Raw genomic sequence first — 21,501 nt, forward strand, 5'->3', positions numbered from 1 at the left:
TTCCTTTGTCATTTCAGGATGCTGATCTCACTCTGTAATATAAATTGCAGTGTAAGTTTCCTTATTGCTTATAACATAACTTTGAGCAGGGAAAAGGCTATGCTTCATTTATCACATTTGTTACAGCATCACAGAATGTGATTGTTCACTTTTTCCCACCAAGTGTGAAGGCCTCTAGAAAGAGAACCTCCTGTGAGTGTTTTGTTCTGTGGGCATATGCCTTCTAACCAGAGAAATTTTGAGAGGCTCTTAGTTCTCACAGACCAATGCTGCTTTAATGCTCATAGTTGTTTTGGAGTCAAATGAAAACATGGCACTAGCTACAGATCCTGTTTCCTTGCGGTTATGAGGTTAAGTGAGAGCCGGGTATGAGATGTTGGCCACAACACAGCTCCACTGAACATTTTCTTCTGCAGATAACTGGCTGGTGGTATAGTGTGCGAACATCTGCATCACACAGCAGTGCTAGCGGGCACACAGGACGCAGCAATGGCCAGTCAGAAGTAGCTGCTCATGCTTGTGCAAGTATGTGTGATGAGATGGTGGTTCTTTGGAGGCTGGCTGTCCTTGACCCAACTATTAGTCCACAGAGGTGAGCACCAGAATTGGATCCAGTCTCTCTTTTATTTCTGTGATATTCAAGCACACTCAAGAGAGTTTCTTCCTATAGATTTCTTGTGTTTGTGTCATTACCTCGTTACCTGTTCAACCATTAGTCCTTCTGGACTACGTGCTATGTAAGGTTCAAGAGCACTGTAATTACTATAAACTTTAATTGCCATTACTGTTCACTTTTAGCAACGTCATGTAGCGTGAATGATTTGTTTTCTGAGAGTTCTCTTTTACATGTGAGTGTAATTCTGCATTTCTGTGTCCCAGTGGAGAACATTTCTTTGAATGATAATACCGGATACCAATAAAATTTAATGCTTTCTAAATTTAGCTGTTCAGCAGTTTAACGGATTTCTGTTTAGCCCAATCATTCACTATTGTCTATTTCAAGATGAACCATTTCTTGCTTTCTGTGCTCTTAGGGAGTTTACTCTCTGCATTGTATTGGTAAACAGTGTCACTGGTGTATGATTTTTTCAGTCAGTGTTTTCAATTGTCTGAGGAAAAATTATGAGGCTTCTGCGGGTTTCTAAACGACATTGTGCCTTGGTAAATTACTGCCATCTTTATTTAGCACTAGTTGAATAGCAGTGGAAGTACTGAGGGCTCATGTTGAGATACTGTGGTTGACATTGTAATTTGTTTTGTACATCTAGTCTACAAAGTGTGGTGTGTAAAATGTACTGAATTAGTTTAATGTGCTATAAATGCTCAGAAAAAGTTTTTCAGAACAAATGAAAACAGGGTGGTATCTTTACAATTGCACATTAACAGGATTTGCTTTTTGTGAATTGTTGTGTAACATTAATACAATGTCCTGGTTTTGTGGTTTAACCCAGCGGGCAGACAAACACCATGCAGCTGCTTGCTTGCTCACTCACTCCCCCAGTGGTATGGGGGAGATAATCAGGGGAAAAAATAGTAAAATTTGTGGCTTGAGATAAAACTGGTTTAATAGGACGGTGAACGATGAGAAAATAATAACAAAAATAATGATAAAAGAATATACAGAACAAGTGATGCACGATGCTCACCACGCGCTGACTGATGCCCAGCCCGTTCCTGAGCAGCGATTGTCAATTTCTGTCCCCTGGTCAGCCCCCATTTATATACTGAGCATGACATCAATGATATGGAATATTCCTTTGGCCATCTTGGGTCAGTTGTCCTTTCTATGCTCCCTCTCAGCTTCTATAGGAAGCTGAAAAAGTCCTTGACTGCTTAGCAACAACTGAAAACATTAGTGTATTATCATCATTATTCTCATCCTAAATCCAAAACATAGCACTATACCAGCTACTAGCAAGAAAGTTAACTCTATCCCAGCTGAAACCAGGACAGTATGTGGATACCATCCCTTGTTCTATACCATCTATGTCATGCTCAGGTCCTACGCTTTCCGATACATTCCAGTTAATCACCACCACTTTTCCTGTCTGTAGCTGGGCAGCCCAGATGGGTTTGCCTCTGCTCTGCCAGTTGCTTTGCTTCATTTGCTGTAACCACCCCCACAGAGCATTTGCCACCATCCGTGAATCAGTGTAGAGATAAAGTACTGGCCATTTTTCTCGTTCAGCAATATCTAAGGCCAGGTGGATGGCTTTACCTCTGCAAACTGACTCGATTCAACTTGTCCTTCAGCAGACACCTATCTATGTAAGGTACATCAGGGACACTAAAATGGATGCAGTTTCTGTCTTTTACAGTTTACAATATGAAGTAGCTAAATACAGGAGATGAAGACAAATCAAAAACTGTAGAAAACTGGGAATGAGGCTTAAAATAAACACAACCATCAGATCACATAGAAAAACCGTAGAAGATTTTGGCTTTTAATAAAGCATGGAGTTGTGCTATGTGTATTCATATTTGAGTTATTTGGCGCAGTTCATATTTGCTCAGATCTCCTACTTGAGCTCATGCATAATTGAAATGCTCCTGCTCATTTACGTGTTCTCTTGGTGTTTGAATAGTTACCAAGAACCCTCTTCTACCTGTTTTTGCTATTCTTACCAGTGAATCATAAGGAGACTTGCTGCCTCATTTCTAATTCATTGCAGGCTCTCATCCTTACGTTACCTTCCCTGAGTACTTCCCCATTCTACTTTTTCCTTCTGAAAATCCTCTCCTTGGTTAAGCCCTACCATTCTGCTCCCTTGTTAATTAATTTCTTTAGTGGACAAATAGAAGCAGTCCATTTTGTTTAGCCACTTTTGTCGTAATACCCTTTGCACCTAAATTGGGTTACCTTGATTTTATTTGATTTTTTTGTTCTTTTGCTTTTGATAGGAAATCTGAGAGGATTGAAGTGTTGGGCTTGTACCTCAGATCTCTGAAATCTGTGGCAGAAACAAGATGGTAGTTGATTGAGACACTTGGTGCAATTTCTCAAAATGTCTTTTGCTCTTCTTGAATTAGATCACCCAAACCTGTAATCCATTTAGACTATCTTGCTCATATGTTTAGGCCCTATGTGAGATTTGGATCTGGGAAATGCAGAAATGCTTTGTTCTTCCCATGATAATACGGGTATGAGACTAACTGCTGTGTAATTTAAGTCTATATAACCCTACCAGCTTGCTTCTTCCTCAGGGTTATTTGAACATCAGTTATTTTTGTCTTGCTTGTTCTGTGCCTGTAGCTTGCAACAGTTTAGTCTCCTGAGGACAGCCTGCTAAAGCCTAAATTAAATTGTTGGTCTCTAGATAGGCATATCAGGGTAAAGAGGTAAGTGCCTGGGAGGTAGATTAGGTGGTCCTGTCTGGCATTGTGCTTCCCTGGGTAGGCTGTTTAGATTGTACTTGTGAATGTCTTGACTGGAGTTGTTCACAGGGCTGTTTCACAGCTGCTGCAAACTGTTTTATGAATGTTTCCAAGAGCAGTTCCCCGTTGCGCTCACTGGTCTCAGGCTGCCGAGGCTCACATCACTAATAGATTATTTGGGTCAGATAAGCAAACAGGGCAAACTGTTTCATTTTAAACCTCCCAGTTGGTATTGTGCTTTCATGTTGGTACTGTTCACATTTTGTTTCTGTATCACGGGCCTGTTTAGGACTTGGTTGTTAATATACCTGTTTCCTTTTTTTCAGCCTGTCTTCTTACTAATGCGATCTATGCTTAATTCAGAAGGTATTTCTAACCAAAAAGAAGGAGGCGTTCTGTGGGTTAAGAGGTAGTTTGTCACAGGTCATTTTGTGTCTGCTTTCTAACCTGTCCTCTTACCTCTTCTCTTAGGCGCAGGGACCTTTGCTCACAGCTCAGACAGTGGCAGCTGAAAGTCATAGATAACGTTAAGAGGGGTCAGCACAAGAAATCACTGGAGAAGCTCTTCCAGGGTTTCAAGCCAGCTGTGGAAGCCTGTTACTTCAACTGGGAGGAAGCTTATCCAATTCCGGGAATCACATACAGCAGCACAGACAAGAAGAACTCATTCTGTTGGGTAAAGGCTATCCAGCAGAGGAGCTGCCGGTTGCAGTGTGCAGAAACTGCCTGTGAGGCTGGTAGAACCCATGGGCAGGAGCCTGGGGGACCATGTCTGCAGCCCGGAGACAGGCTGCGTCCCTCTCCCCAGGAGCCAGCAGTTCGTCCGAAGGAACTTACTGGAAAGCGGAAAGTTGTCTCTGAAACGCCGCAGAGGGTTCTGAGGCGACTTTCAGCAGAAGGTGATAAAGCTGTGTATAAGACTGCAGTGGGTAAAGCAAAGTTGCCAGTGAGCAAAGGCTTGACCAGTAAACATAGTGGGAAACGCCGCATGAGCAGTGAAGACAGCTCTCTGGAGCCGGACTTGGCAGAAATGAGCCTCGATGACAGTAGTTTGGCTCTGGGGGCAGAAGCCAGCAACACATTTAGTTTTACAGAAAGCCCACTGAGCAGGAGCTACAGGGACACCTTTGAGGAGGATGGTGGGGTGTACTTCTCTGAGGGACCTGAGCCCAGTGTCAGGAGCAGTTCCATGGCCAAGAAATCGCCCAAGGATCCTGTGGGGGAAATGGGTAGTGGTGATGATGACCTGCCTTCTGCAGATGAGAACAGCGGTGGTGTGAGCCTGAAGCCAGAAGAAGTGGGAGAGAATGGTGCAGCAGGGGGAGGGGATGATGGAGACGAGGAAGATGATTACCAGGTATACTATCTGAATCCACAAGAGGTAGTCAAGGAAGATGATGACAAAGCTGAAGGGGGAAATGAAGAGGAGCAGGATATATTTGCTGGTATAAAGCCTCTGGAGCAGGAGAACCGAATGGAGGTGAGCTGAATCTAGTTCAAAACACTGTTTTGCAGTTTTATGTACTATATACATCACGATCTCGCTACCCTCCTAGCTGTCACACTTAACCTAGTATGTTGTTAAAGCAAGTGCTTAATTATAATGTCATCATAACCCATTCTATCCTAAGGTATCTACAGTCTTAATGCAGCTGTATCACACATACCTGTTTCCCTCAAGCTCAACTCCATATTTCTGTCCTAACTTCAAGTATGTCCCAGTTTTAGCTGGTCCCATCTCATACTCAGGATTTACAAATGCAGGCAAAACAGAATGTGCTTTTTACCTAGTCTCATTCTTGGAAATGGCAAAATTGAGTGGAAATTAAAAATAAGAAAGACCAAGACATGCCCAGCAGGAAAAATTTAAATCCAACTACGTAAGCAGAAATTCTCTGGAAAGCCAGAGGCAATCTAAATAGACTCTGTCACGTTCCTGTAATAACATCAAAATATATTTAGAGCTTGTATCTGTATGAGCAAGCAGCTGAAATGGGGATGCATGGAAATAGTTAGAGTCAGTCAGTTTGGGTTTTAGGGTTTTTTGAGTTATCCTCTGATATCTTACAGCACCTGGAGGGAAGGTGGGACTTAATCATGAAAGAAAAGGCTTTTTAGGGGGAGTGCTTAATGGGGTGGTGGTGAAGGTCCAGGCAAGGAGGACTCTGAGGACACCTGCTGCTGAAGTTAATTGTGAATTGTGTTTGCAGAATCTTTGCAGCAAGTGGCTTGAGCAGGCTGGGGGAGTGTGGTTTGAATACGACCATCTGTTCTTTCTTGCAGATCCTCTTTGCCTGTGCAGAGGCCCTGTATGCACATGGATACAGTAATGAAGCATGCCGCTTAACTGTAGAGCTTGCCAGGGACCTACTGGCCAACCCTCCAGATCTCAAAGTGGAGCAGCCACCAACTAAGGTAGAGAGAGTGCTTGTCTAGTTTTGGGAATAGAGAGTAAGTTAGAAGGAATATGTGGGATGGATACAACAGCATTCCTAGGCATTTCTCATTTGCTGTGATTCAGGGCCCTTCACTGATGCTTCCTCTGGGTTGAGGGTCTCTGGATGTCGTTAATGTGTCTGATCACTCTGTGTGTGTGTGTGTGTGTGTGTGAATAAAAGGGACAAAGAAAATAAGAGGTCATTTGGCAGGACTTGGAGTCTTCAGAAATTCGAGTTTAGTTAAAAGCTGCTTCACTTTTCCTTGTGCTTCAGAGAGAAGCTTGGTTGGTCTGTTAAAAGCTGCAGCTCCTTTAGGAATCTGTTTTAAAGCAATTGAACAAAACACCTTATTTAACATCAGCTTCAAAGGATGTTTTGTTTAAGAGATACTGCTACTGTGTACTATAAGATTATACAGCAGCCTTAAGAAGTCTTGATTTTTGTGCAGCTCTGTGCAAGTGACCCTATTTCTTGTGTCTCCCTCCAAGACCTTAGTCTCCTGTTTCATAATGTGCACCACTGGAAATGTTAGAAGATTTACTGTTTCAGGATAGAGGGTTGGAGAGGAAAGAAATAAGCATAAACTGGAAAATCACTTGTAGTGGCCCTAAGCAGTGTTTGTTGTATGTAAGGGTTTCCTTGGAAGAGACAGGCATGCAACATCTGTCTGCACAGCATCAGTCCAATAGTGAACATATGTCTTAACAACAGGCCAGCTCTTCCACTGTGTTGTGCTGGGGTGAGATAGAGGAAGTAAAGATGTTCATCAGTATCCACTGGGATTTGTGATTCCTCAGCAAAGGGAATAAAATTTAAATGTGTTTTATTGTTTCTCCTGTCTACTGATTATTGCAAAGTGTAGGAGGACAAGTGTAGAATCATTTAGGATGCTTAGGAAAGTGTCCTGTGACAAATTCCTCCTCAAACAGGGCAAAAAGAACAAGGTATCAACCAGCAAGCAGACATGGATGGCAACCAACACCTTGTCTAAAGCTGCTTTCTTGCTGACTGTGTTGAGTGAGCGGCTGGAGTACCACAACCTGGCCTTCCAAATAGGAATGTTTGCTCTGGAGCTGCAGAGACCACCTGCCTCTACAAAGGCTCTGGAGGTACGAAACATGTCAAAAAGACTGTATCCATGAGCAACGTTTTGCTGCTTGTATGCTTTTGTTCATGTCATTTCCATTTCAACTCCTGAAGTTTGTGCTTTTATGTTTCCTTAAAATTGATTGCAGTGGGACTAAATGGATTGTATGCACATCCTCATTAGCATAGGTTGATCTACCAGAAAAATGATTAGAAATATCACTTCATCTGGCATTACCTTCACTGATAGGAAGCTCAGAGCTCATGTGCCAACAGGCCTTTGATTTCATGTGAAGCTACAGGCTTGAAAACATTTAAATGAGTACGAGATCTTTTATGAATATATTATTTCAATGAGAACAGCTTACTTGCTACTTATCTTAAATATGTTTCCAGTTTGCTTGGCTAATCTGGGGAAAATAAATCCACTTGTAAATGGAATTGTCCATATTTGCATTGGTGAAATGATTTGAAACTTAGTCCTTAGGGTGAATTGGCGCAATTGTTAGATGTTTGAAAATTGTTGTGCTTGTGGATATCTTATTTCTTGGCAAGTGAACATATGCACTGTGCAGGCAAATTACTTTTGACACTGCTTGGTTCCTGTTAGGCTTCCTGTTTAGAAAAAAAGAAGTGTCCAATTAAGACCTTGTCTGTGTGATTTGCAGCCACCTTGCTTTTTCACTGCAGGGTTGTGAAGTCCGTGGAGGTGTGTATTGTTGCTGTGTATCCACCAACTACACTTGTTACTCTAATTATCTGTACTTCTTACGGTCTAATTAGAAGATTGTGAGATTGGCGATCACCTGCAACCTAGAAGAAAAGAAATCTCTTTCACATGTTAATGGTGGAGAGAATGCAGGAATGGCAGAGAATAGTGAAATGTAACCATCTTTATCCAGGTGGCATTGATGCTGCCACCCTATGCCCATTCTTCCACTAGTCAGTCTATGTTGTCTCAACTGGGTATATTACTTAACATAGCATCCTTTCTTCCTACAATTAAGAGTAATCACCTTTTCCACTGACTTATCCAGTCAAATGCTTCTCCTGATGTTCTTATGAAAGCTGATGTGTTTTTTTTCTGTATGCAGCTCAAGAGTGATAATTTGGGTAAAAAAAGTCATGTATAAATATGAGGCAAGGCTTGTATTAGATTTGAAAATCTGTGGTCAGTGTGGAAAGAATGGTAAAGGTGGCTAGGGTGCTAAGAGTTGCTATCATTTAATGATCCAATAAAAACTATTGCTGTACTTTACACAGAGGGAAAAATGGTCTCCTGCCCACAGGGCCTGTGCTGATGACAGCTGCTTCTGTTTCCTTGTGGATACTGCTAGGTGAAGCTGGCATATCAGGAGTCTGAGATCGCAGCCCTCTTGAAGAAGATCCCTTTGGGCACTAATGAGATGAACACTATTCGAGGAAGAGCTGAAGAACTGCGAGAAGGGACACTATGCGATTACCGTCCTGTCCTACCTCTGATGTTGGCTAGCTTTATATTTGATGTCCTGTGCACTCCAGGTACTGTCTGCATTGGCTTGAGTGTGCGAAGGGTGTGTTCTGAGATGCCCGATCTTGAGGGGGTTTTCAAAGAGAAACTGTCTTCTGTATCAGAACAACCCAATACCTGCCTGGTTTGGAGCCTTCTGAGTTTAGAGAGAGAAAGGGGGCGAAAAAAACAAACCCAAGACAGTGCTGTACTCTAGAAACTGGTACAAGGCTAGGAATAGGACCACAGGAAGTTCTGCAAATTCAGAAAGCTCTCAAAAATGGCTTTTGCCTTGAGGTCCTAGTTTTGAAAGCTGAGCACTAATTCTATTGTCTTCTTTCAGTGGTTTCTCCTACAGGCTCTAGACCCCCAAGCCGTAATTGGAATAATGAAATGCCTGGAGACGAAGAGCTTGGTTTTGAGGCAGCTGTTGCTGCGCTTGGTAAGAATCTTTTACACAGAAAGTCTTTCTTCATCCATGTTCTGCATCCTGCCTCATTTTGGATGGTGAGAGTTAGTAGTTCATTCCAGTTTGGTGCAGAAATGAAAATGTTTGCATGGTAGGCCAGAACCAGATGCAGGAGGATTTTACATGCCAAGTGCCTTTGCAAAGCTGTGAAAAATGGAAGGGGGATAGAGGACAGGAACTGAATGTTAAAGTAGTAACATGAATTTTAGCTTTCTTCTTGCTCTTTTATCGCGGAAGATGTATTGGCTTTAATCGAGATGGACAATTTCAGAGAACAGTCATTTCAGAAGAAGTTAGACAATCACAGTGAAAAACTAGCAGAAGTAGTCTCCAGCATTATCTTATAATTCAGGATATTAGCATAATACTGCATTCTTGCCTCATTTATCACCTTCAGCAACAAAGCAGTGATTATATATATATTATGTTAACAGTACTGTATGCCTGTTTTAAAGCAGCATGCAAAAAGGAATAGAATAGATTAAACAAGGCCTGCCTTCTGTTGCCTCATCTCTGAAAGGAGGAAGAAGAGTTCTTTATGGTGTAGGAATGCTGGCTTGTAGCATCTGCAGAAACTGGAAAAGTTTGTTTCAGGATGGAGTTGTAGGCTTGCCTGGACTCTTCCTGTGGCATATTGCAATCTGGTTGTTCTGACAGTTGTAGCAAGCTTAGTATTCTGGGGACAGACAGCAGCTCTTGTTTATTCATGACTTATTTCTGAAGTTAACAGAAAAATACGGAAAAAATAATAGCTTCTTCTGCCTCTGGCAGTGAGGTGAATAAAATAGTCTGAGGTATAGATAGTGCTCCGGGTGTGGTGTAGTCCCATGGGCTCACTTGTCTCTTCATCCCCTCTTTTCTGGCCTGCAGGCATGAAAACAACTGTCAGTGAAGCAGAACATCCTCTGTTGTGTGAAGGCACCCGAAGGGAGAAAGGGGATTTGGCACTAGCCCTGATGATTACTTACAAAGATGATCAGTCTAAGCTGAAGAAGGTGAGTTTCCCTTTAAAAGGGGAGAGGGATATGCAGAGCAAACCATGTTTGGATTTTGATGGATTTGATAGTTTTGCCAGTGAGCATAAGTCGTTGTGTCATGTACTGATGATTTACAAGCTATGTTGTGGTATTTATATTCTTCCACTGATGCAAAATCTGATCTGATTGCTCAGTGTGCATTGCCCTGGAACAGGCACTCTTTCTGTAGATTTCTTAAGGACTGGTCAGGAGATGCGTTCTCACTGCTTTTAATGCTTTTGCTTACCTGCTAAAACAAGTCCTTTGCTCCACGGGTTTTCAGTGTGCATTGTGTGTGTGGTCTGGGAGTTGATTCTGTTTTGCTGCAGCAATGTTGGCTTGCAGAACAGCATATCTAACAAATCCTTTCTCTCTTCACTTCTCACCTCTGTGATACATTAATTCAGTCCACCTGTGCCTTAATTTCCTATGCAAGGGAGATAGTAAAACTGCCCCTCCACCCCAAAGGAGGAAAAAATATCAAAACCTGCTGAAGCTTCAGGAAGGATTTTATTAATTTTTTATATTCAGAAGCCTTCTATCCAGCAAGAATATTATTAGTGTCTTTCTGTCTCCTAAAGGAGAAGCGCTTTTGCTATACTCTTCTCCAGGGAATAACAGGGACACTGTGATATCAGTCATCTGCAAATAGCTGCTCCGTCACACTTGTGGTGTTCATTTCGTGTGGAGAATGAACAGTAGAAATGGACAAACCCATAAAATGTGGTCATGCATTGTTCCCCAATTACATAATAAGTAAGGACAAGAAAGTGTTATTGTAGGCCAGTAGAAGGCAGTTTCTCTAGTGGCTTTACCAGTTTGTGGTAAATGGTATGACAGGATTTTTTGAATGGTGAGCACAGAATTTTGGTGACTTAAACAAGAACATCTAATGACTGGCAGAACTAAGTCTAGAGTCCTCTATTCTGTCCTTGAGGTACCAGAATTACATCTTTATTGTGAGTTTTGGGTGCTTTTCAAGTAAAGCCAGTGGCTGTTTGAAACACAAATTGGAATATTACTGAGTATGAGTGAATCTTTGCATAGTGCAGACCATATGGCTCTCAACTGCACGTTGCAGATCTTCAGTGCAGGAAGACAATGCCTACTTTCTAGAGAATAAGCATTTTCCTTTTTTATCCAACAAATGGAATTTTTTGTCCACCAGGAAACTGATTTGGTACTTTCTCTATATGTGTAATGCCTGTTCTCTTACCCTTCAGCTAAGCTTTTTTTTTTTTTCCCTTTTCTTTTTTCCTTTTCTCCCTGCTGTTAAAGATTTTAGACAAACTCCTGGACAGAGAGAGTCAAACTCACAAACCACAGACTCTGAGTTCCTTCTACTCATCTAGCAAGCCTACAGTAGCAAATCAAAAATCTCCTTCCAAACACGCTGCCCAGTCCACTGCAGCTATCCAGCAGCTTCCAGGGACTTCTGTCACTCAGCAAGCTACTGCAGTAAACACTGCAGTCCAGAGCAGTCCTGAGAACTTTGTGGAGAAGAGTGCACAGGGTAAGAAGTGCTTTGTAAGGGCTGTGCTGAAACCCTTCTGTTATCACTGCAAAACTGGAACTGTACATTTTTGTCTGTTTTGGGAAGTAGAGTGACTGTATCTGGCTGTGTGGTGGTTACTAGAATGCCATTCCCCCATTATCAGTTTGGCTGGATCCATATCTGTATGCATTCTTGTTGCATAGAAATTCAAGCTAATTTCCATGTTTTCCTATCTTGAGCCAGTTGTATAACCAGTTAACACAAGACTACTGTGACTCCCATCTTTTAAGTTTGTATCATGGAGGTGCAGGATTTCAAAAAGTTACACACTGAGTCCGGTACCTTTGTGCAAGATAAATAACTAAGATTGCTGAAGGGCATTAGAGAGAAACGTGATCGTCTTCAAGCTGTGCCTCCTCTTTGATGGCAAACATCACATACAGCAGCATTTGGTGGAAAGCAGATTCTCTCTTAACTCTTCCCAAAGAGATCAGTACTAGCTGAGAATGACTGCAATAAGGTTAGGGTTGCTGGAGCATTTTTATTCTAAAATTGTTTCATAGTGGCAGCAAATTTTTGACTTGTTAAGATTAAATGTTCTTGCCCTCGTATCGGATTATATGCTTAGTACTGAAAGAAAACTGAGATAATCCTGCTCATAAGTACCACTCATTTTATTAAAATCCTGCATCTTTTGATGTTTATATCTTTTAAATGGCCACATCTGGGTTTAGAGATGCAGAAACAAATCATAATGTTTACCTTGTCACTGTCTTGTTTATGCAGAGAGCTCTCAGAGGTCCCCCTGTGAGCCAGCTGTGGAGGCCACTGTCTTGAAACAAGAGGGAAAGGTCCCCAGTCGTCTGGCCCTGGGAAACCGAGGTGGATACAATGGGAGATGCTGGGGTTCGCCTGTCAGGCAGAAGAAGAAACACACAGGTAGGAACTGTCTAGTTCATACAGCATCTAGTGCTGTGCAGGCAGCCTGCTGGGGGTTTGGCAATTCTCTTGCTCTTTCATTCCACTTGTCAGCCTTTCCTGTACTAGAGAAGCAGGTGATTCTCGGAGGTGTTTTGGTATGGAGGAATAGGTTGTGCTCCGCAGATTTCCTCCCCCCTTCAGTATGGCAAGTTACCATACCTTTCTCACACCAGATACGTTCTGAGTGATGGATTAGGTATCTGGAGCTGAATGATTGCTGGACTTTGGGAGCGGAGTACTGTGCTCCCTGATCCAGAAACAAATTCAGAGGAGCTGCTGCCTCTCTACACTTCTCTTGGGAAGGGTATAAGTTAGAGGCTGAGGATCTGAAGAACCATGTGTAAATTTTGCAGCATATACCAGAAGGTCTTTCTTCATACTCATACAATCTGTGGAACTTGACTTTGTATGTATGTACATTTGCTTCTTGTTATACTCTGACACAAAGCTTGGCAGATGGAGTGGGGGGCTGGGGTGGTGTGAAGGGGGAAATAAAGATAGATTGTTCTTGGACTCTTCTACTTTTTAATCTGAGAACTGCAAAATGATACTGATATCTGTGGCCAACTGACTAATTTAATCTCTCTTAATTTGCAAAGTTGAATGCCTGGCAGCTGTGAGGCTGACTGACGTGACTGATCTTAGTTGGGACTGTGGGTGATATGGGTAGGAGTTTACCTACCCACATTGCATTTACCAACCCTGGTGACATTACTGTGTTGGTTCTGGTGTTGTAGGCATGGCTAGTATCGACAGCAGTGCTCCTGAAACCACCTCCGACAGTTCTCCAACCCTCAGTCGGCGTCCGCTACGTGGGGGATGGGCAACAACATCCTGGGGCAGAGGACAGGACAGTGACAGCATCAGCAGTTCTTCAAGTGATTCACTGGGATCTTCGTCTTCCAGTGGCAGTAGGAGAGCCAGTGGGGGAGCCCGTGCAAAGACTGTGGAAGTTGGCAGGTAATAAATAATACCAATGCACAGAGGCAACCTCTAGGTCTGATGTCAGGGAACTAGCACATGTGCATCAGAAAGTGCTTGGGAGCATTTGCTTTGTTTTGTTTCTTCTGGACCCTAAAGACAGGAACTCTGCACTCCAGCTTGTGAACCTGAGGTGCTTGTTGCGGTCTGAAAGGTTCCTCTGTCTTTTTCTTCTAGGTATAAAGGGAGGCGACTGGAGAGCCATGCTCCTCATGTCCCAAACCAGCCTTCAGAGGCAGCTGCTCACTTCTACTTTGAATTGGCCAAGACAGTCCTTATCAAAGCAGGTGGAAACAGCAGTACCTCCATCTTCACCCACCCTTCCTCCAGTGGTGGGCACCAGGGACCACACCGCAACCTTCACCTCTGCGCCTTCGAGATTGGGCTGTATGCACTAGGGCTGCACAACTTTGTCTCCCCCAACTGGCTGTCTCGAACTTATTCCTCCCATGTCTCTTGGATCACAGGTTATAGCAAAACTTTATCGGGAAGCTTGCTTTTGGGCAGGAAGGAAGGGAGGGAGGCGAGCTTATGCCCCAAAATGGTGATGCTGATGTGCTGTGGTAGCCATGTAAGCTGCTGGCACAACTGGCAGTACAAGCTGAGCACCACTGATTTTACACAGTGGTGCTTGTTTTGGCCTGGAAAGTTCTTGTCACCCGTTTGTTCTTATTTATACTGCAATGTGCTTCAGTCTTCAGAGCCATAGGGCACCTCTTACAGGGAGACTGGTCTTAACTTCTCCTTCAGGGGTCTGCTGAAGAGACAGACATTTGTCAAGTTTGAACATGCTCTTTGGCTTTGTTCAGCATTTCACTTTCCTTCTCCTTCTGTTTGCACCCAGACCTACTAACTGCTTTCTATCCATGTGGCTTCTAGAGCCTGAAAAACACACTCTTGAAAATTCATGTTTTCTTGGCATGGTGGAAATAGAGCGACAGCCCAGGCTGTGGTTTGTGGGTACTAAAATCAGCGATAGCAAGTTCCTGTCACTGCCTCAAATGCATCTTTTAGCTTAAGTTTTATAATGGTACCCTCACTCACTGCTTGCTTATTGAGAGCTCTTGCCTGTCCTGTGTGTTGGGAGAAAGAGCCTAAATTTGACTTGAAATCTAAGGGGAACAACTGGGCTCTGTAGCTGCTCCTGAAGGAAGTGAGGAGTGCACCTCCTGTTGAGGGGAGACTGACTGGAACTGTGCTGGGCGTACAGTGGTGTGAGAGTTTTCTCTTTTATTCTTAGGGCAGGCCATGGAGATTGGTAGCGCAGCCTTGAACATCTTGGTGGAGTGTTGGGATGGCCATCTGACTCCCCCAGAGGTGGCATCATTGGCAGACAGAGCTTCACGGGCCAGAGACTCCAACATGGTGCGGGCAGCTGCTGAACTGGCACTCAGCTGCCTGCCCCATGCCCATGCCCTGAACCCAAATGAGATCCAGAGGGCTCTGGTGCAGTGTAAGGAACAGGTGAGCATCACATGGGGGCTGGCTAGTGCAAGCTGATTTCCAGCACCAAGGACATGCTGTTACTTGTGGGATTGGCTCCTCTGCTACTGGACAGCCTTAGTCCCAGTTCTGTGGATTTCTTTTCTTTTTTTTTTAATGAATAGCTCTGGTTATTCTGCTGCATAGTTGTGATCTTCCTGCTCTCCATAGAACCAGTAATTTTAGAGTGCCTTATACTTTTCTTCTGTTGTAGTTTTGCCTTCTTTTGTTTCTGGTTTTGCATTCTTCACTTTTGCTTTTCTTTCACTGCCCCCAGGACAATCTGATGCTGGAAAAGGCCTGTATGGCAGTAGAAGAGGCAGCCAAAGGAGGTGGCGTGTACCCAGAAGTCCTCTTTGAAGTAGCTCACCAGTGGTACTGGCTTTATGAACAGACTGTTGGTGGGACCCCAGCCCAGCGAGAAGGTGCCACTGGCTGCAGTGCCAGTGGTGCTCGGGCTGCCTCTGAAGCAGCGCGTGGGTTGACAGACAACCGGGTGACCTCTGAGCCGACCACGGTAACAGTGGCAGCTGCGGTAACTGCGGCAGCAACAGTCATGCCGGTGATCTCTGTGGGGTCGACCATGTACCAGCAGCATACAATGGCAGGGCCAGCAATGGCACACACTCACACGCAGGGCCTCCACCCTTACACCACCCTTCAGACTCACATCCCCTGTAATCCCCAGTATATTGGACACACTATCCAGCACATGCCGCGCCCAGCTGTCTTCCCGGTGCCTGGCTCAGCGTACCCGCAGGTGAGTTTTGCCTGTGCCCTATTCATTTACAGTGACTTTGTGTGGCTGCTTCCAGAGGGAGTATGTCTTACTGGGGAGAGCGTGGGGCTCAGACCTCCCATGGCTTGAGATCTAGCTTCTGCTTTCACTCACTTGCTGATCTGTGATACTTTGGCTCCCTAGCTCAGCTTTTGCATTACAAGGAGCCTTCTGTGAGTGCATGTAAAGTCTCAAGAGAATATAAAATACAATACATCAGTAGTTTTTAATTGTATTGCTTTATAGTTGCTCAGAAGGCATTGGACAGAAAGCTTATCCCCTTGAAAGCTTGCAGACTAGATAGAGACTACAGAGGGAAAACCAAATGAAGGTTATTTTAACCTCTGCCTATTTTTGAAAGTTCCTGGAGTGGATTTCTGCAAACTGGTTAGATTTAAAAGGAAGAGCAAGCACATATAATGATCATGTGGTGCAGGGTAGTTTATGTGCTGCTTCTTCCTGTGCTTCCTCCTTCCTGTCAGATTGGACTTCCCATGCTCTGGGGTTTGTGTGGGGACATTGTGTTTTGGACCACTTCTGCATGGTCAGACAAAGTAGACATGACTGTTATTTATCTTCTGTTTTAGGGTGTCCATCCAGCATTCATAGGAGCACAGTACCCTTATTCGGTAACAACGCCATCGTTGGCAGCTACAGCAGTGTCGTTCCCTGGTGTGCCGGTCCCATCCATGACGCAGATTGCGGTGCATCCCTATCACAGTGAGACAGGACTATCACTGTCTTCCAATGTAGCGAGTAAGTGTTACAGCTCTGGGCTGTGTGTAGCATAGGTTTAGTTACTGTGCTTCCTAGCTGTGCCACAGTCAAGTCCTGCTCCTCATTGACCACAAGTGGGACCAGGGTTCTTGCTGAACTGAAAAGTTCTGGCCAAATCCACTCCATCCTAAGGATACACATGCTCAGGGTACTGGGATTCATAATGGGCCCTGATTCAGCTAGTGGAGCTTTAATTTCTATTTAGCTAAATTTTCCAATATGAGATTATTTTTGGCTTCTCAGATTAAAGTGTGTTTGGTGCCCTCCTGGCTTTTCTGACCTCTAACTTATTAGAGCTTTATTCCCCCCCTCCTTTGGACAAGGTGAGCATAGATGATCTTGAGCAGGCTCTTGTGGTTCCTTTGGGTCAGGTAAATAGAGAGTGCGGGAAGCAGGCAGACTTCTGCTACATTAGCACTAATAGATGTCTTTCCTGCCCGAAGGGATTGGAAGCAGCCAGTACCTGAAATGTGGAACCTCTGTAGAGAGGACATGTTTTGGCAGGATCATGTCAATGGCAGCCTGAATGATTGCTCATGTGTTGTGTTGGGACTAGAGTGGTGGTGAAGACCCATCAAGTAATGCGCAGCACTGAAACAGCAGATGTTGACTGAATTGTGGACATGCTCTTGTTGCCATGGGGTTTTGCCCCAGTGGTTCATGATTGACGCAGGCTCTGTTATCCCCTTGCTAGAGAGGCTGTAATGTTTGCCTATTTGTACATTTGCTTATCAGTGCTTTGCAACTCACCAGGTGCTGGAAGACTGGTACATGGGAAAACACTTAAGAGCTGTGTTGGTCTCCTTCATATCCAGATTATCAGGAGAATCTTTTCAGTTATTTATATCTTACATTTTGACGCTAAAAAAACCCACCACAAAAGCAAGTAGAATACTCCTGAAAGCCTCAGGATCTGAAGAGCATCCTTTGCTGACAGCCTTAGTCCTCGGCTGATGCTGTGACGCTTAATTGTGAGAAACCATTTCTGTACTCCTCCAAAGAGTTATGGATCTTCCAGAACTGCTAACTCATCCTAGACAACTTAAAATAATGAAAGGAAAAAAACACCCCCACCATTTCCAGTTGCCATTGTTTATGGCTTGCACAAACTTCTGTTTTCCGTTCTTAAAATACTATTTCACAGTTCCTGGAGTACATAGTCACGTAGTGATGCTTGAGCTCTGGCAACAGTTCACCTCATTCTTATGGGTTATTCTCCTTGGCCAGACTTCAAATGCAGCATGGATTTTGCCCCACTTTGTGGGTTGTTTGGCACTGTGTGTCTGCTTGGTTGAGGAGGTCAGACAGATCTTTCCTGGGAGGCACGTTATTCTCAGGTATTCAACTATTCACTAGTAAACATTTCTTAAAAATGCTGGAGGTGGCAGGGGAAGAGGAGAAATTGTAACTTGGAGCATTGTCCAGGCTGGTGTAGTAGCACCACAGAGAGAAGCTGTGAAATAAGGGTGACAATGTGCACACACCTAGTGGCATCACTGCTCTGGAATTCTCGAGCAAACCTTGCTTTTTGCTCGCTGTACCTTTCTTGAGAGGGAAAGTTAGATAAACTTGCATCCCTTGTCAGAGTACAGCTTACTGGCTCAGTGTTAACTGCTGTCTGTACAAGTTTAGGTGGTACAATTTAATGGATATTCCTGCGATTTCCCTTGATTTTGCCCATGCTTAGTTAAACGTGTGAAGGTGACAGAGCTTCTCAAGTTTCCTTGCTGTTTTTACTGTTGATATGCACTGTCAGTGTATGCAATGGCTGTTCTTTCCGCGGATGGATTGGAGGCTAGCCTCCAGTAACACTCTTCCCGCACGGGAGCTGGATGTCATAGCTGTCTTACAGCAGAAGCAGAGGAACCTCACAATGGTGGACTTGATCTTTGAGTGACTTAATACTGTTCCTGGTCAATGATTTTTCTCAGCTGTTTCTCATCAGGTGTAGACATGCACATGCATGTTTCCTTGGACAAGAAATCAGAACCAGGCATGTCATTTAATAATAGCAAAGACCTTTTAGTCAACACATGTATATACATGTAAAACATGGATGATGTGCATGTTCATGCAAAAGAGATGGACAACCATCTAACTGACCCCCTTCAGGCCCTGCTTGCAAACAAAATAGAGATATTCCTAGCCCACTGTATTTCAGTTGTAAGTCTGTGGTTTTTGGTTGCTGTTATTGTTCTGTTTAAGGGAACAGAACACTACGCTGGCAGGGGGCGGTCAGGTGAGGGAGATGATGGCCCAAGTAAACCTTATTTTAGGCTGGTGGTGGGTCCTAATGCTGCTGTTTTGCTCTCTTCAGTAGGAAGTGTCCATGCAGGATCAACGTTCCCAGCGATTCAGGGGGCTTCCTTGACAACTCTGTCCTCACAGCCCAACTCCCTTGTTACAGGGGGTTTTCCTGCCGAGGATGAGCAGCACAGTCAGCCTGTGAGCCCCCAGGGTCTGCACTACCTCCACTCCGCATACCGAGTTGGTAAGGATGGCCAAGTGGGTTTCTGTGGCCCCCTTGAGAGGGATTCAGGGCAGGGTTTTCACTATCATTTGGCAATTTGCAACTGCACCTGTTGGGGGTGATGGCATGTTAGCTACATGGGGAAAGCCGGTTCATGATTATATGTGGAGGCTAAAAATGGAGACAAAGCAATAGAAGATTGAACTGTTGCTGCTGAGAGCCATCAGAGTAGAAGAGAAAGCCAAATGGGTTAGAGCTGGGAAGAGTCTTGCCTTTCAGCTGATAGATGCGAAGAAGTCTGGATAGGGCTCTGAGGATGTGGTTGTCTAAGTTGTGACTGTGAAAAAATGGAGTTCAACTCCTGCTGCTAACGGGTGGTGCAGACACACCTCTAGTTTACTTAACTAGTTGAGTCTTCAGAGGCACAGAGGGATGTACCCTTTGTTTCTCCAGCTAGGTTGTTGAAGATTGACATGGAGAGAACTTCCCAGTCTGGTTATGAAGAAATAGAGTCTCTGCCTGAGCTGCCATTGGTACAAGGATATCAGTCTTGGGGTTTGTGATTAAGCTTAGGTCACAGTTAAGCTACTTGTATATAGTCATGGTCCAACCAAGTGGATACTTGGGGAGGGAGAAGGGAGCCTCTAAGATAAGTAAAGCCAGCCCAGGGTAGCAAACGAAGAGAAACAGCAAGAAAATGGAAGGAAAGCTATCTGAAGGCTGCTTGTGTTACTTTCTTCTCTAGCTTTCAACAAAAAAAAAATTTGCTAGCCAGAAAGGGGTGCAGATGTCATTGGAAACATCGTAGTGGTAAGCCATGAAAGCAATTTAGTAGCCTGAGTAACAGAGAAGGGGGTGGGGGAAGAGGGTCTGGAAGATCAAGACATAGCACCTGTTGGTATTTTAAAACTTCTTAAATGGAAAGATTTGCATGAAGAACTGTAGCGAAATAAGTGAAATGTTTGCAGATTGGCAATACTGCAGCTCAGTGTTGGCCTGTTGTCTTGCAGCTGAGTAGGTTGATGTGGGTAGCTTCTCTGCTGCAAAATTTGGAGCAAATGCATTGCTTTCAGGACACCTCTTGTAGTGCAGCCTTGGAGGCTATCTGCTTGACCCTACTGCAGGTGCTAGTGGAGTGTCTCTTTGCAGCTCTAGTGAGGTGTGATGGCTATGCTGATTTCCCAACCTGGAGCAGCAGATCCAGATGTTCTTGCAGATACTTCCTGTGGTGACAGGCTTCTAGATGGACCTTTTGTTTCTCTCTGGACTCTTTGCAGCTAGGGAATTTTCTGCTGATGAAGGGCAGGCCAATCAGGTTGTGTTGCAGTGAGTGAAGTGCTAGACTAAGTCTTATTGGGCAGAAGTGCTGCTTGACTCTGGCTGCCCCTTTCTCACAGGGATGCTGGCTCTGGAGATGCTTGGCCGAAGAGCTCACAACGACCATCCCAACAACTTCTCCCGCAGCCCACCCTACACGGAGGATGTAAAATGGCTCCTTGGGTTAGCTGCAAAGTTAGGTAAGGCTCAGAGCAGTACTTCAGCAGAAATCCACTTGCTGGGATTTGGACCATGGTGGGAAAAAGCTCTCCAAAGAGTGAAACTTCAAAGATTGGGTGAGCCTGATATCTGATCCCATTTCTGAGAATGTTTCAGAAGATCCCTGCGGCTCTTTCATCCAGGCAGTTGTCCCATTTCTGGGTTCTATAGGCATGCTGTTGAATTTTGAGGCACTGGATGAAGTGCATGGGGTTGGACAGGGCTCAGAACTTGCATCTCTTCCATTCTATAACAACAACTTTTTCTTTTCCCTTTCCGCTATCTTGTAGGTGTTCCTCTTTCTTATATTTATACCTTCTGTGAAGACCTTTTATAGCAATAGGTGCTCAAACCACCAATTGTTTGGGGTTTTTTGGTTTTGTTTTTACTTCCACTTTGCTCTTGGATCTTTTTTGTCAGTTCATTTTTTTAATTCTTTCATCAGCAGTAAGAACTTAAAAAATAAAAAAAGAAACAACCTCTACAAACAGCCTGTCTAGTGGCGTGGCTTCTCCTGCTGCTGCTGGAGGAGCTCCACTGTAGGCAGCGGTGGGGAATCTTGACTGTCTCTCCAGCCTCCCTAAGGCCTGAGCGCTGGAGCATCTAGGTGCTTCCTAGATGGGGAGGCAAGAAGCAATGGGAGGAGATGCAGCGTATCCTTGCCTCTGTAGTTACCTTGCACATCAGTTTTCTTTCATATCCCCTTTAGAGACGGGTGAACTGGGAATATCGGTGACTGAGGTGGTACCTGGTCTCTACTTAGACCTGGTGGATATATCAGAATGATCTCTTGTCCTCATGAATTTGCTAGTGTCTCCCCCAAGCCTGCTGGAGGATACATTACACTGAGAAGAAGGTGCTCCAAATCCAGGTTGTTGCTGGGAAGTACCTAATTTCTTGTGTTTCTCTTACCTTAACACTGTTGTTCTGACTTCTCCTTCCTGTGCAGGTGTAAACTACGTGCATCAGTTTTGCGTTGGTGCAGCCAAGGGGGTCCTGAGCCCTTTTGTGCTCCAGGAGATTATCATGGAAGCTCTACAGAGGCTCAACCCTGCCCACGTTCACAACCACCTGCGCACCCCAGCCTTCCACCAGCTGGTGCAGAGGTGCCAGCAGGCCTACATGCAG

General features: G+C 44.3%; 1 protein-coding gene across 1 annotated transcript in view; it reads left to right on the forward strand.

The window, feature by feature from the left end:
- ZSWIM8 (zinc finger SWIM-type containing 8) overlaps nt 1–21,501 on the forward strand; it is a 63,321-nt gene that overhangs the window by 38,945 nt on the left and 2,875 nt on the right. Inside the window, exons 9-25 of the mRNA XM_082486361.1 lie at nt 417–592; nt 3,847–4,855; nt 5,659–5,790; nt 6,743–6,922; nt 8,237–8,420; nt 8,732–8,830; nt 9,728–9,852; nt 11,152–11,386; nt 12,155–12,307; nt 13,087–13,309; nt 13,508–13,797; nt 14,571–14,794; nt 15,090–15,572; nt 16,178–16,346; nt 18,685–18,858; nt 20,235–20,354; nt 21,323–21,501. Coding sequence (XP_082342487.1) covers nt 417–592; nt 3,847–4,855; nt 5,659–5,790; nt 6,743–6,922; nt 8,237–8,420; nt 8,732–8,830; nt 9,728–9,852; nt 11,152–11,386; nt 12,155–12,307; nt 13,087–13,309; nt 13,508–13,797; nt 14,571–14,794; nt 15,090–15,572; nt 16,178–16,346; nt 18,685–18,858; nt 20,235–20,354; nt 21,323–21,501 — 4,155 coding nt within the window. The remainder of the gene's footprint in view (nt 1–416; nt 593–3,846; nt 4,856–5,658; nt 5,791–6,742; nt 6,923–8,236; nt 8,421–8,731; nt 8,831–9,727; nt 9,853–11,151; nt 11,387–12,154; nt 12,308–13,086; nt 13,310–13,507; nt 13,798–14,570; nt 14,795–15,089; nt 15,573–16,177; nt 16,347–18,684; nt 18,859–20,234; nt 20,355–21,322) is intronic.

Source organism: Vanellus vanellus (assembly GCF_965231255.1).
Source record: "Vanellus vanellus genome assembly, chromosome: 7".
NCBI lineage: Eukaryota > Metazoa > Chordata > Aves > Charadriiformes > Charadriidae > Vanellus > Vanellus vanellus.